The 16,254-nt window shown below is 46.3% G+C and overlaps 1 protein-coding gene across 1 annotated transcript in view; it reads right to left on the reverse strand.

Moving 5' to 3' along the window:
• The window catches only part of LOC126176127 (protein white-like), a 297,207-nt gene extending 284,736 nt beyond the window's left edge, over positions 1–12,471 (reverse strand). Inside the window, exons 1-2 of the mRNA XM_049923264.1 lie at positions 12,465–12,471; positions 11,288–11,526 (exon numbers count right to left, since the gene is read on the reverse strand). Coding sequence (XP_049779221.1) covers positions 11,288–11,526; positions 12,465–12,471 — 246 coding nt within the window. The remainder of the gene's footprint in view (positions 1–11,287; positions 11,527–12,464) is intronic.
• Between the last annotated feature and the right edge of the window lie 3,783 nt (positions 12,472–16,254).

Here is a 16,254-nt window from a genome sequence, read left to right on the forward strand (position 1 = left end):
AGGCCTTATAGTAGTGCATAAAACTTAATTTGGTTGATTTTAAATGGAGTGAAGGGGTGGGTAAGGTAAGCGTTGATAGGCAGAGGAGTGATGCAGAGGACACATGTTTGTAACAATTGTCGGTCCTCAGTGTGGTTAGTAAGGTTACAACTCTGATTGAGAGAAGAAGTTGTAGGCAGCATTGCTGATACACTGAGGATTGTTTCATTTTCTGTTGAAGAAGGTTGTTAGAAATACTTTGTACCAATTGTCGCATTGACTCCAGTTTGTGATTCAATAAAGCACATACAAAACCTAATAACACTACTAGCCATTAAAATTGCTACACCAAGAAGAAATGCAGATGATAAACGGGTATTAATTGGGCAGATACATTATACTAGAACTGGCATGTGATTACATTTTCACGAAATTTGGATGCATAGATCCTGAGAAATCAGTACCCAGAACAACTACCTCTGGCCGTAATAACGCCCTTGATACGCCTTGGCATTGAGTCAAACAGAGCTTGGATGGTGTATACAGGTACAGCCGCCCATGCAGCTTCAACACGATACCACAGTTCATCAAGAGTAGTGACTGGCGTATTGTGACGAGCCAGTTCCTCGCCCACCATTGACCAGACGTTTTCTATTGGTGAGAGATCGGGAGAATGTGCTGGCCAGGGCAGCAGTAGAACATCATCTGTATCCAGAAAGGTCCGTACAGGACCTGTAACATGCGGTCGTGCATTATCCTGCTGAAATGTAGGGTTTCGCAGGGATCGAATGAAGGGTGGAGCCACGAATCGTAACACATCTGATATGTAACGTCCACTGTTCAAAGTGCCGTCAATGCGAACAAGAGGTGAGCGAGACCTGTAGCCAATGGCACACCATACCATCACGCCGTGTGATACGCCAATATGGCGATGACGAATACACGCTTCCAATGTGCGTTCACCGTGATGTCGCCAAACACGGATGCGACCATCATGATGCTGTAAACAGAACCTGGACTCAGCCGAAATAATGACGTTTTGCCATTCGTGCACCCAGGTTCGTTGTTGAGTTCACCATCGCAGGCGCTCCTGTCTGTGATGCAGCGTCAAGAGTAACCTCAGCCATGGTCTCCGAGCTGACAGTCCATGCTGCTGCAAACGTCGTCGAACTGTTCGTGCAGATGGTTGTTGTCTTGCAAACGTCTCCATCTGTTAACTCAGGGATCGAGACGTGACTGCACGATCCGTTACAGCCATGCGGATAAGATGCCTGTCATCTCGAATGCTAGTGATACGAGGCCGTTGGGATCCAGCACGGCGTTCCGTATTACCCGCCTGAACCCACCGATTCCATATTCTGCTAACAGTCATTGGAACTCGACCAACGCGGGCAGCAATGTCGCGATGCGATAAACTGCAATCGCGATAGGCTACAATCCGACCTTCATCAAAGTCGGAAAGGTGATTGTACGCATTACTCCTCCTTACACGAGGCATCACAACAACGTTTCACCATGCAACGCCGGTCAAGTGCTGTTTGTGTATGAGAAATCGGATGGATACTTTCCGCATGTCAGCACGTTGCAGGTGTCGCCACCGACACCAACCAAGTGTTAATGCTCTGAAAAGATAATCATTTGCATATCACAGCATCTTCTTCCTGACGGTTAAATTTTGCGTCTCTAGCACGTCATCTTTGTGGTGTAGCAATTTTAATGGCCAGTAATGTACTTTTTTTCGTCAATTTAAAAACTAGTGTTCAAAGAAAATTCTTTTCCATTCTAAAGTTCAGCTTGGTGCTGATGCTGATGATGTGTGTGTGTGTGTGTGTGTGTGTGTGTGTGTGTGTGTGTGTGTGTGTTTGTGTGTGTGTGTGTCTGTGTGGTGTGGAGTGGCAAGGGGTGGGGAGCGAAGGGGCATAAGGGACTACCTGGCTAACATCTGAATGCATTCGAGAATAATGGTCTCAGAAATCTTGGGAACCACTGTGCTAGCCGAATGTGTCTTCTGATTTTTAACATTAGGTAGAATAAATGAAGGTTTGATTGCGAACATCGTCCTTTGCTCCATATAGTAGGAATATGTGTGTTGTGAACATAGCGTAGCACTACTGCGCATGTGGTCCACACAAAGCCGAAACAGGCTTGGTTTTAATGTAACAACTGACAGTTTAATACTGCAGTTCTTTCACTCTTTCTGCTCACTTATTTATTAGCGAGAGCAATGATGAGCACTTTTGCTGTATATGCAAATCGAAACTCCTCAAAGATGGATGTGTTCCTTTTAATAGGTAAGTACCGCTGAACTCTACAATATATAAATAACATAAATATCTCTCATAAGACATTAATAGGCGCCTCAAGTATCATGTCACTGTAACAAAGAATTATTACCATAGGGATAATTCTTATGACTGGACGGCCACATATTTACGAGAAAAGTGCTAGATGTAATCGGCACTACGGGAATGATTTGTCACAAAAGCCGTTTACCTTTAGATAAAATTTTTATAAGACAATCTGTGCCATTACATCCGGATTACCAATTAGCTTATTTTAAAACAGTCAGTACTGATGTTTGAATTACTAATAAGAATGTCACTGAAGAAAACTATATACGATTAACAACTTAGTCCAAAAAAATTACGAAGAGCCAACGTACTGCAAAAGATAGGATAAAGGGCAAAGATTCATTCGTAAAAATATTTCGCTATGTAATAAACCACTGATTTGTGGCATGCCCCTGTTCTCAATTCGATGTTTTTCAGAAACACCTTTACTTTGGTATCCTAGGAAGGTACACTGCCGGGAAAAATGTAGCATCCTGAAGGACAAGGTCATTCTATTGACAAATGAGGTGACAGGAAGTTCATCATCGTAGGAATACATGATAACAAATTCAGACCAAATAGAACAATCATGTCACAGTAAAGGAGGCTCAAACAGTAGCATCGCTACACGCAGGCGTGTATTGTCTCATGCAAAGTATCGTAAAGTTGCCGAATTGCATCCTGTGATAGACTGTCTCTATCACCTTTTGCCCTTTTTTTCCGATTTGGCAATGGTTCTTGCAGGCAGTGTAGAGAACAGATAGCTTTCTGCTTCATCATGTCCGAACCGTGTTCATTTGGGGAGAAATCTGGTGATATTGCTGGCCAGGACAGATGTACACCACGAAGAGCATACTGAGTGGCAGCAACCGTTTGTGGACTTGCTTTATCCTGCTGAAAAGCACATCATATTTCTGTCTAAGAAATGGCAAGGGAAATGTAGCAGGTACTGGTTACTTTATCCTGCAGGAACGCCAAATGTGACAGCAATTTCTGACTGATGGGCCTCCACACCATGAAACCTGCGATGGGACTTGTGTCTCGTGAGTGAATAGGCAGCTCACGAGGTCTGTGGCAATGACACATACGTCCATCACTTACAAAGAGAACGTTATTCAAAAATGTTCAAATGTGTGTGAAATCTTATGGGACTTAACTGCTAAAGTAATCAGTCCCTAAGCTTACACACTACTTAACCTAAATTATCCTAAGGACAAACACACACACCCATGCCTGAGGGACCAGCCGCACAGTCCATGACTGCAGCGCCTAGACTGCTCGGCTAATCCCGCGCGGCGAGAACGTTATTCTCTGAAGACTATACAGCCCCATTCCACTCTGCAGTCAACTATTTCGCGGCACTACAGTACCCAAATTTGGCGATGTCATGATTGGTATCTTGCCCAGATGCACCCTTTGGACATGGCAGCTGCAACGTGTATCTATATTTCGTCCCTAGATGATACTCCGTCGGCCATCGCTGCTCGTACAATGAGCGATCTTGACGTGCTTCTGTACTACATGGACTACCAGAAACTGGTCTACAGGTGTACAGTGTTCCACAGGCCACTGCGGAAGGCAGCTACACACTAAATGCACTACCGATACATTGAGCCCAACGTGTGCAGCAGTCTGTCGATACATCAATCCAGCATCTGCTATGCCCACATTACGCCCCTGTTCAAATGGTTGGATCTGCTCAAAGAGAACGTACTTTGGTGGGGGCGGGGGGAGGGGTGCATGTTAATACTCTATAATGTATGTTGCTAACGTTCTTCACCTCTGAGCTCAGCACAATTACTGGCTGCAGTGTCAAAACAGGATGTTCACATACAGGATTCTTGAGCACTATCTGACAGCCAATGACTTTGGCAAATGAACCACTAAGATTACAACCCTTATCTATGTACAGATGCTATTGAACACAGTTCTCGAAGGTGTTGCATTTCTTCCGCAGTGTGTTTCGCAATGCCACCGTAAAAAGTGTATTAAAATAGACACGAAAACATGATCGACTAAATTACTAAACGTCAAAAATACTTTCTTTTCCGAAAGTAAAATACTGTGATGTCTGAGTTGTGAACACTGTCAAGTGACATACTCTGGCATTTATCTTTTTAATAGCTTTAAGGCAAGTTAATAGCAACTCTTGCATGCCTGTTGTTAAGATGAGAAGTTCCTGGAATGGCTCATTAAGCTCGTCTAGATTGATCCGAAGTGTCAAAGAGACGTGGGAGATAGAATTGCTTTTAGAAGGAACATGTGTGGGGTGATGCTCACGGGACATTGTTGCTACAATTTATTTTCAAGTGACAGGACTTTACTGATTTCACTCTGTATATAATACAGTCAAAATTATCGCAAATTGCTACGAACTAGACCTATCTAAGGGGAGAAAACAGTGAGAGCTGTGGGGCAGCGGACTGCCATTGAATGGTATGGAAAGTGAGATCTTGGGATCAACATTTTGGCTTCTGGAAACAATAACATATCTGGAACGCAACATTCCCTGTAGTGTAGCTCCCCGACAAACATTTCAAAGTACTAACCATTGGGAACTTCACGTGCATGAACAATACTTTGGATCTCACATTACGCATCTCCATGGACGAGCTTATAGCTGCATAGAAGAGGTGCATTAGTACAGAATAAAGCGTTCAACATATTCAGCTGTTTCGCAGTAGAGTCATGGTGGTGGGAATCTCGTATCCAGGTGTCATCAGAATCGTGATTCTAGGACTTTCAGCCTTTGTCTATGGCGGAGAACTGTCCATCTTCCCGAACTACTACTTCACAGCATATAGACAGTGTTGGACACCCCTAGCACTTAAACAGACGTGAGTGCACCCATCTCCATGCGACGTCAGCTGATCTGCATTAAGAGGGAAGTGTGAAAAGAATAAATCTGAAAAAACGTATAGTATGTAATGTTTAAGTAAGTCACAGAATGGGCAGCAGCCTGAGATTCATTGGAAGTGTGTTGCGGGGTAGATGTGTTGCACCTCAACTTCTCCGAGGAGATTTCACAACTTGTCGCCAGGTGGGCCAGATGGCCGCCTGTGAAGTTCCGACACCAGGGCCAGAATACTGCTGAACTGGCATGGTGCACGAAGTCAGTCCACCACAATAGGTAGCTGAAGAAACCTCATGTCTTAGCCTGACCCTGCACTAATGAGGTCCTTGTTCAACGAGAGGAGCAGGCCAGTCATAAGAAAGCTGGGAATATTTACCATAAATGCTCGAAACCCAGACGCAGCTGTATTTTGTGTTGCATTGGTACCAACGCCGACATGTTCTTCGCACCAGCAGATGGCCCAACATGGGTCACCCAACTTCGACTACATCCGGCCGCCACTTCCGCTAGCTGATGGCCTGTCGGCCGCTCATACACCTGACGCTGCTGGAACTTGAAATACCACCATCCATCTCGGGCCACCAAACGGCTCACCACCTGGCCTCTCATTGTTTCCATGGAGTCTCTGGTTCAGATGCTGTGCAACAGCAAACTTTTTTTCTGACTCAGTGTCCGGTGTACACGATCCCTGGCACCGCAGACTTGTGAGGCTGCATTCTTCTCCGAGCCGCCACTTCTGGTACGCCGTTCCACCTCGCCTCTAAACTGCTGCCCAGTGCTGCCACCTCACTCGCTAATGCCTGTGACTGCAAGTCTGCATGTCCAGCACTCGGCCAGCTGTGCTCTGTCAGCAACCGACGCATCGTCACACGAAATGGTTACCAACCACACAAGACTACTGCACTGCTGTGCTTTGCTGAGTGTGACAGGTACTGCTATCGTCACAACAACGTTCCCCAGCGCCGAGAGTCGCTGGATCAGTCCCTAACAACACCTTCGAATCACCGCTAGCAGCCATTGTGCTAGAAAAAAAAATAGCTCTGAGCACTATGGGACTTAACATCTATGGTCATCAGTCCCCTAGAACTTAGAACTACTTAAACCTAACTAACCTAAGGACATCACACACATCCATGCCCGAGGCAGGATTCGAACCTGCGACTGCAGCAGTCACGCGGTTCTGGACTGAGCGCCTAGAACCGCGAGACCGCCGCGGCCAGCATTGTGCTAGAGTATCAATAAATAAAAACTGCTGAGAGAGCATTTCTGATTTCACTATCGCAGAGGTACATAGTACTATGCACCATAATTCCTGCTCCTCATACTGAATGGACCATCTTGACTTAAGTTGTGTAAGTACCTGTAACGTTATTACAGTCCCTAGTGCTCCGTCTGTGCAAAGAAGAAATGATCAGGGATATAAATGATAGGTTTAGGAGCAGATTTAAAATTCAGGATGAAAGGATTTTAATGATAATATTCCCCAATGACACAGTTAACCTTCGTGAAAATCAGGAAGAACACTGGAGCTGTTGAATTAAATAAACAGTCCAATGCGCCGTCTCCAAGTTTTGAGAGCAAAACGAAGAAAGGCAAAACTAATGATTAGCAGCATAAATGAGAGTAGTGGAAACTCTAGCCTTAGAACTGAAAACTACGACATAGGCAAAGTGACAGAATGTGCTACCCTGAAAGCGAAATTATTCATGTCAGACAAAGTAAGGTGGACATGAAAAGCAGACTGGCACAGTCAAAAAAGATATTCCAGGTGAAAAGAAGTTTACTAGTATCAAAGACTAGCCATCATTTTAGGAAGAGATTTCTGCGACTGTACGTTGGAAGGCAACGTTGTATCGCAATGAATCTGGGACTACGGAATAACCGAAAGCTAGAAAATCGAATTGTTTGAGATAAGGGGCTACAGAAGATTGTTTAAGTTGGGTGGAATGATAAGAAATAAGTTTCTCCGCAGAATCTGCGAGCAAAACAACATATGTGTACCACTGAGAAGAAGAAGAAGGTACAGCTTGATAGAACATATGTATCGACGTAAGGCAATAACTTCGACGATGCTACTGGGCGAAGTTAAAAACTATTGGAAAGACAGATACTGAAACACATCGAACAAATAATGAAGCGTACTGTGTGCAAGTACTGCTCTGAGAAGAGGAGGTTGGCACAGGGGAGGAAGTTGTGGCGGTCGCAAAAACCAGTAAGGAAACTAATGATGATGTACTGAACTTGATACTATAAGTAGCAGAAAAAACCCTTTTCAAGCAGTTAAGTGGTAGAAACTATTGAATAATTAATAGTTTACCGGAACCTGTCACCTGCATGTAACTGGATTGTTGTAACCTTGAGAGTTGCTTTCAATAACATGCGAAATGGACTTTGCTTACATTTGGAAGTCATAGTTTTGTGTTTAGCCATAATTTTGCAATTAGTCGTTTCCATATCTGAGTAACTGCAGACAGAGGCCAAGATCGTCGTTGCACAGTGATCAGCTATAAGTGACACTCTTGTAATTTTTATACGATCTTGAGAGTGATTTTTATCAGTGATTGATGATCCAACATCGTAATACGTGCTGCCCGCGTCGTAATACGTGAGCAACTGTGAAATGTTGTGTTAATATCTTATTTGTTTCAGATTTAGACCGCGTTACTAAAACTGTTTATTGGATAATGAACTTGTTTATAACGAAGCATGGTTCTACTAAATCATGGATTAGAAATACTACGTGCATTGGCAGTTCGATCTCCCAAAACAGCAGCCCGTTTGCAAGCTATTGGTCGAATTGGTACGCAGGCGACATCATGTGCTACCAATATGTTACAAAACGCCGCACACACAAATGGAATTGTTCCAGACCCCATATCGCGGGTTACGTTGGTTATAGAAGGGTAGGGTCAAGTGTTTTGGATAGCTCTTAGGCTAGGGGTGATTTTTATACCCAAATGAAGGATCATCTTAGTAATTTTGAGAACTTTTCTCGTGAAGAACAGTAGTCTGGCAAAACGTACTAAATATAAACACGAACAATCTCGACGGCAAAAAGTTTATTTTGTGGTAACCGGTTTCGATCAGTTTTCGACCATCTTCAGACCTCATACCTTGATGGTACACAGTGGTGACGAATGAAAAGTGTGCTATAACTCCAAGAACGTCAACTGCTCAGTCACCACAAAATACAAGTTTTTGCGATTTAGACTATTTGCGTTCATGTTTAAAAATCGTCATAGTGTCGATGTAAGAGGAGACAGTAGTAGCAGGACAGAGCGAAGGAGATTATAGCTGTGAGACAGTGACAGAGAGACAGTCAGAGATAATGACAATAAGTTAGCTGAATGAGTGAGTGAGAAGACCAAGTGGGAGAGGAGGCTATACGCGTCAGCGGTGGACTAGTGGGTGTGTGAGGTATAAGTAGGGGGAAGCAATATATTCGATACCTCATCCAGAAACGCACCCTCTCGAAACCTGGACACAAGCTACACCGCGATGCAGAACGCCTCTCTTGCAAAGTCTGCCACTTGAGTTTGCTAAACATCTCCGTAATGCTATCACGCTTACCAAATAAATCTGTGACGAAACGCGCCCCTCTTCTTCGGATCTTTTCTGTCTCCTCTGTCAACCCTACCTTGTACAGATCCCACACTGATGAGCAATACTCAAGTATAGGTCGAACGAGTGTTTTGTAAGCCCTCTCCTTTGTTGATGGACTACATTTTCTAAGGACTTCTGCAATGAATCTGAACCTGGTACCCGCCTTACCAACAATTAATTTTATATGATCATTCCACTTCAAATCGTTCCGTACGCATACTCCCAGATATTTTACAGAAGTAACTGCTACCAGTGTTTGTTCTGCTATCATATAATAAATATAAGGATATAATAATAAAGGATCCTTCTTTCTATGTATTTGCAATACACTACATTTGTCTATGTTAAGGGTCAATTGTCACTCCATGCACCAAGTGCCTATCCGCTGCAGATCTTCATGCATTTCGCTGCAATTTTCTAATGCTACAACTTCTCTGTATACTACAGCATCATCCGCGAAAAGCCGCATGGAACTTCCGACACTATCTACTGGGCCATTTATACACTCCTGGAAATTGAAATAAGAACACCGTGAATTCATTGTCCCAGGAAGGGGAAACTTTATTGACACATTCCTGGGGTCAGATACATCACATGATCACACTGACAGAACCACAGGCACATAGACACAGGCAACAGAGCATGCACAATGTCGGCACTAGTACAGTGTATATCCACCTTTCGCAGCAATGCAGGCTGCTATTCTCCCATGGAGACGATCGTACAGATGCTGGATGTAGTCCTGTGGAACGGCTTGCCATGCCATTTCCACCTGGCGCCTCAGTTGGACCAGCGTTCGTGCTGGACGTGCGGACCGCCTGAGACGACGCTTCATCCAGTCCCAAACATGCTCAATGGGAGACAAATCCGGAGATCTTGCTGGCCAGGGTAGTTGACTTACACCTTCTAGAGCACGTTGGGTGGCACGGGATACATGCGGACGTGCATTGTCCTGTTGGAACAGCAAGTTCCCTTGCCGGTCTAGGAATGGTAGAACGATGGGTTCGATGACGGTTTGGATGTACCGTGCACTATTCAGTGTCCCCTCGACGATCACCAGTGGTGTACGGCCAGTGTAGGAGATCGCTCCCCACACCATGATGCCGGGTGTTGTCCCTGTGTGCCTCGGTCGTATGCAGTCCTGATTGTTGCGCTCACCTGCACGGCGCCAAACACGCATACGACCATCATTGGCACCAAGGCAGAAGCGACTCTCATCGCTGAAGACGACACGTCTCCATTCGTCCCTCCATTCACGCCTGTCGCGACACCACTGGAGGCGGGCTGCACGATGTTGGGGCGTGAGCGGAAGACGGCCTAACGGTGTGCGGGACGGTAGCCCAGCTTCATGGAGACGGTTGCGAATGGTCCTCGCCGATACCCCAGGAGCAACAGTGTCCCTAATTTGCTGGAAAGTGGCGGTGCGGTCCCCTACGGCACTGCGTAGGATCCTACGGTCTTGGCGTGCATCCGTGCGTCGCTACGGTTCGGTCCCAGGTCGACGGGAACGTGCACCTTCCGCCGACCACTGGCGACGACATCGATGTACTGTGGAGACCTCACGCCCCACGTGTTGAGCAATTCGGCGGTACGTCCACCCGGCCTCCCGCATGCCCACTAACCGCCCTCGCTCAAAGTCCGTCAACTGCACATACGGTTCACGTCCACACTGTCGCGGCATGCTACCAGTGTTAAAGACTGCGATGGAGCTCCGTATGCCACGGCAAACTGGCTGACACTGACGGCGGCGGTGCACAAATGCTGCGCAGCTAGCGCCATTCGACGGCCAACACCGCGGTTCCGTGCATGTGATCATTGCTTGTACAGCCCTCTCGCAGTGTCCGGAGCAAGTATGGTGGGTCTGACACACCGGTGTCAATGTGTTCTTTTTTCCATTTCCAGGAGTGTATATATTGTGAAAAGCAATGGCCCCATAACACTCCCCTGTGGCACGCCAGAGGTTACTTTAACGTCTGTAGACGTCTCTCCATTGACAACAACATGCTGTGTTCTGTTTGCTAAAAACTCTTCAATCCAGCCACACAGCTGGTCTGATATTCCGTAGGCTCTTACTTTGTTTATCAGGCGACAGTGCGGAACTGTATCGAATGCCTTCCGGCAGTCAAGGAAAATGGCATATACCTTGGGAGCCTGTATCTAATATTTTCTGGGTCTCATTAACAAATAAAGCGAGTTGGGTTTCCACACGATCGCTGTTTCCGGAATCATGTTTGATTCCTACAGAGTAGATTCTGGGTTTCCAGAAACGACATGATATGCGAGCAAGAAACATGTTCTAAAATTCTACAGTAGATCGACATCAGAGTAATAGGTCTATAGTTTTGCGCATCTGTTCGACGACCCTTCTTGAAGACTGGGACTACCTGTGCTCTTTTCCAATCCGTTCCACTAGAGGCTTGCGGTACACGGCTGTTAGCAGGGGGGCAAGTTCTTTCGCGTACGTTTCGTTTAAACTTAGAGGAATAAAATAAACGCTGCAGACTGGGCAGAAGCGACTCACGTGGAAGGCGAGGTGCTCCCGCACGGTGAGCGCGCCCACGAACAGGTCCCGCTGTCGCACGTAGGCGGAGAGCGCGCGCACCGCCAGCGGTGTGGCGGGGCTGCCTGCCAGCAGGCGCTCGCCCTCGACGACGCGCGCCCCGGCACCCCGCAGCGCCAGCGCGTCCAGCAGCGTCGTCTTGCCGGCGCCGCTCGCGCCCAGCACACCCAGCAGCTCGCCCGGCCGCGCCTCGCCGCTCACTGTCACACCGAGCGAGAATACGTGACACAGAGCTGATGGTACACACCTACATCTACATCTACATACATACTCCGCAATCCACCATACGGTGCGTGGCGGAGGGTACCTCATACCGCAACTAGCATCTTCTCTCCCTGTTACACTCCCAAACAGAAAGAGGGAAAAATGGCTGCCTATATGCCTCTGTATGAGCCCTAATCTCTCTTATCTTTTCTTTGGGGTCTTTCCGTGAAATGTAAGTTGGCGGCAGTAAAATTGTACTGCAATCAGCCTTAAATGCTGGTTCTCTAAATTTCCTCAGTAGCGATTCCCGAATAGAACACCTCCTTTCCTCCAGAGACTCCCACCCGAGTTCCTCAAGCATTTCCATAACACTCGCGTGATGATAAAACCTACCAGTAACAAATCTAGCAGCCCGCCTCTCAATTGTTTCTATGTCCTCCCTCAATCCTACCTGATAGGGATCCCAAACGCTCGAGCAGTACTCAAGATTAGGTCGTATTAGTGTTTTATAAACGGTCTCCTTTACAGATGAACCACACCTTCCCAAAATTCTACCAATGAACCGAAGACGACTATCCACCATCCCCACAACTGTCATTACACGCTTGTCCCACTTCCTATCGCTCTGCAATTCTACGCCAAAATATTTAATCGACGTGACTGTGCCAAGCGCTACACTAATAATGGAGTATTCAAACATTACAGGATTCGTTTTCCTATTCATCTGCATTAATTTACATTTATCTATATTTAGAGTTAGCTGCCATTCTTTACACCAATCGGAAATCCTGTCCAAGTCTTCTTGTATCCTCCCACAGTCACTCAACAACGACACCTTCCCATACACCACAGCATCATCAGCAAACAGCCACACATTGCTATCCACCTTATCCAAAAGATCATTTATGTAGATAGCAAACAACAGCGGACCTACCACACATGCTTCACAGAACGGAAACTGTGCAAGTTTACGTTGAACAGCTGAGAAAACTTACTACTATTCTACAGTGTCCAGAAACATTAATGTGATCACCTGTCATAAGCCCCAACAATCACCTTTTTCGTCACGGACCGCGGCGAGAAGCGCAGGAAGACAGCCAGTGAGGTACTTCAAGGGATATGGAGCCATGCTGACTCCAGCACCATGAGCACCTGCCCTAGGTTTCTCGATTGCGGATCCATGATGTGAACTGGGAAGGCGAGGTGCTACCACTGATTCTCGATGAAGTTCAAATCCGAGGAGTTTAGTAAGCAGTGGAGTACGATAGACTCACGCTGAAGGTTTTTGAGCCACACATGTATACTATGAACTGTGTGGCACACTGCTTTGTCTTGCTGGTAGGTACCATCGTGCCAAAGAAAAACACACTGCATATAGGGGTGGGCATGGACCCCACGTGGAGACACATACTTTAAGTACTTTTTTTGACCCATTCTGCCTTCCAGAATGACGAGGTTGTGTGTGAATTCCTAATGGACCAAGCTATATAGGTCACGATACCTAGACTTACACACTACTTAAACTAAGTTTAACTAACTTATATTAAGAACAACACACACACCCATGCCCGAGGGAGGCCTCGAACCTCTGGTGGGAGTGGCTTCGCAGGAATGGCGAGGTGACCCAGAAAAATGCTCGACACCACAATGCTCCTTCCTCCGGATTGGACCCTTCTGACTATTTGCTGTCAGACGTTTCACTTCTTACACGCAAACGGTTATATGTCATCTGGAGAGGCTACCTGTCCCGACTCATTGGTCCAGCCCGCATCTCGTGGTCATGCGGTAGCGTTCTCGCTTCCCACGCCCGGGTTCCCGGGTTCGATTCCCGGCGGGGTCAGGGATTTTCTCTGCCTCGTGATGGCTGGGTGTTGTGTGATGTCCTTAGGTTAGTTAGGTTTAAGTAGTTCTAAGTTCTAGGGGACTGATGACCATAGATGTTAAGTCCCATAGTGCTCAGAGCCATTTGAACCATTTTTGAACTCATTGGACGTCCAGTTGCGGTAACGCCGTGCAAATTCCAGCCTTCGTCAGCGATGAATAGCAGTGAGCGTGGGTCCATGAATCAATAGCCTGATGCAGAAGCCCATATGCAGCAACATTTGCTGAACAGTCATTGATGGGACGGTGTTAGTAGCCCACTGGTTCATCTTGGCAGCCAAGTGCCCTACAGTTGCATGGATATTCGCTCGTTACACCTCTGCGTGGTCGCGGCACACTCTTCTGATCTATGGCCCATGGTATACCACATTTGCCTTAGGTGGACAGCCCCATTTTGCCATGCGTGATTTACTTCAACCACAGAGACACACAAACAGTTTACAAACTTAGCTGTTTGGGAATTACGTCCATTATTGGGCCGAAAGCCATTTCGGGTGTCCAGCAAACTTCTCCGTTTTCGCATTGCGACAACGAGTGCGGTTTTCAAGAGTATGCCACCACCCCAGTCCACCCCTTCCATCTCTCATCCCTCCCACATCTACTCCCTTCCCTCCGCCCCTCCCTCCACCCCCCGGCCACTCTTTATACACTCTCCACTGCTAGTGCTGCCACATGCTGTCTGTGAGTAGATATTGCAAAATAGGCGGTGCTCGCATTGATATGACATATATGATGTATATAACATATATTTAAGGAGCACACCAAAGGTAGCTGGTGAGACAAAGTGTTCCTAGTGATCGGAAGAAAGTACATTCCATTCCCAATTCTAACAGGGAACATCTAAAAGACACACAGAATTGTAGGTTCATACTGCTGCACTGAGTATACTGCAGAATTTCAAAATATGTTTTATGTTGGGACACTATTACTTTCCTGGAAACGAAAATCTCCATTGTTGGAATCGGCATGGATTCCGCAAACAATGCTCATGTGAAACGCTCGACGCCGAGTGCCAGAAGTCAGTAGTTACCGGCGCCCAGATTTATGATGTATTCCTGACTTCAGAAAGGCGTTCGATATATTTTTGCACTGTCGCCTAGTAAATAAGTACGAGCGTAGAGAATATTAGCCCAACTTTGTGACTGGACTTAAGAGTTCCTAGTAAACAGAACACAGCATGTAATTCTTCAAGGTGACAAATCTTTATCGTAAAAGTTACCTCGGGTGTACGCCCAGGGAGTGTTATAGGACCATTACTTGTCAACATTATTATCAATGACCTTCGGTATAACCTTGAAAATTCCATGAGACTTTCCTCAGATGATAATTTTGTACACAGGTAAGTCACAAATCTAGAAAATTTTAGCAAAATTAAGAACTGCACAGGATCAGCCCATGGTTCAAGGAGTGGAAATTGACGCACCACATTAACAAATATAAAGTATTGCGCACAAATAGGTAGAAAGAACTGTTATTGTATGGTTAGACTATTGCAGAACGACCACTGGAAACTACAGACTACACATACTATATTCAACACGTAAACGTCACTACAAATACTTGGATTTAAGTTATGACATGTTCGAAATACTTGCCATCATTGGCGATAATGTAACGCAGACAAATAGCGAAATTCTGCGTAACTCGCTGATGTGTCGAACCATCGATGCTGTCGATGACTTGAATAGCTGTTTTCAGCTTAGCTCAGTAATGATTCTGATGTTATTTCTGTACGCCTTGTGAGTCATGGCGGCATTTTGTTAGAATACTGTTCTGTCTGTCACCAGTGGCTCAGGTGTAGTATCGACTATCCCTCTTGCTGCCCCGTTGCCAGTATGTATGAGGAAGAGTTGGTTTCTGTAGGTTGTGTCCTTAGAAAGTCTTTGGTGACCGATATATGTACGGGGTTCGCTGGCCAGAGGGAGACGCACGAAGTTTGGGGATTGGCGGTAGCGTCGCAACAAGAGGTGGTCACGAGGTCCGATCGGCCGAAGCCACTAGCTGCCTAAGGAGGCCCTGCGCAGAGCGAAGGTACCAGAGTACTTCACCGGGATCAGCGTTGACTAAAAGCAGCAGGCCGACATCCTGTCGGTTGGTTGGCAACAATCGTGTCGGACGACCCCTCGTGGCCTGGCTGCCCTCTTCTACCTGGCTGTCATCGGCACCACTCAGTAACCGCTGCGATGCACCGTGGAGTCATGGAACTGTCTCCGCAATATCCTTTCTTTCAGGAGTGCTAGTTCTGCAAGTTTCACACGAGAGCTTCTGTAAAGTTTGGAAGGTAGGAGACGAGGTACTGGCAGAAGTAAGGATGTGAGAACGGGTCGTGAGTCTTGCTTGGATAGCTCAGTTAGTAGAGCACTTGCCCACGAAAGGCAAAGGTCCCGAGTTCAAAGTCTCGGTCCGGCACACAGTTTTAATCTGCCAAGATGTTTCAGTTTATATACTGTTAAAAAAATAGGTTGTGTGAAAAGAAAGTTAAATTGGAGGGTCCTCTCTTCCACGTTTTCCTTAATTCCAGTAAGTGCCACGTGTCACCTTGACTTTAATATAGCCCTACAAAAAGGAACCGCATGTGTTCAAAGCCGGAGAATATGACGGCTAATCGAGGCTCATGCCAGTGGCATCTGGGATGCCCAGAGCCACACTGTGGTCCCCAAAGTGTTCCTCCGGGACATCAAACTCTCTTCTGCTTCGATGGGGTCGAGCACTGTTTTGCGTGAACTTCATCTTGTCGAAATCAGGCTCACTTTGGATAATGGGGATGAAATCGTCTTCCAAAACCTTCGATTACTACGTGACTGGACACTGCAGAACACACAGTCAAAATGGCGCTAAGCACT

This window comes from Schistocerca cancellata, chromosome 3 (assembly GCF_023864275.1).
Source record: "Schistocerca cancellata isolate TAMUIC-IGC-003103 chromosome 3, iqSchCanc2.1, whole genome shotgun sequence".
Taxonomy (NCBI): Eukaryota; Metazoa; Arthropoda; class Insecta; order Orthoptera; family Acrididae; genus Schistocerca; species Schistocerca cancellata.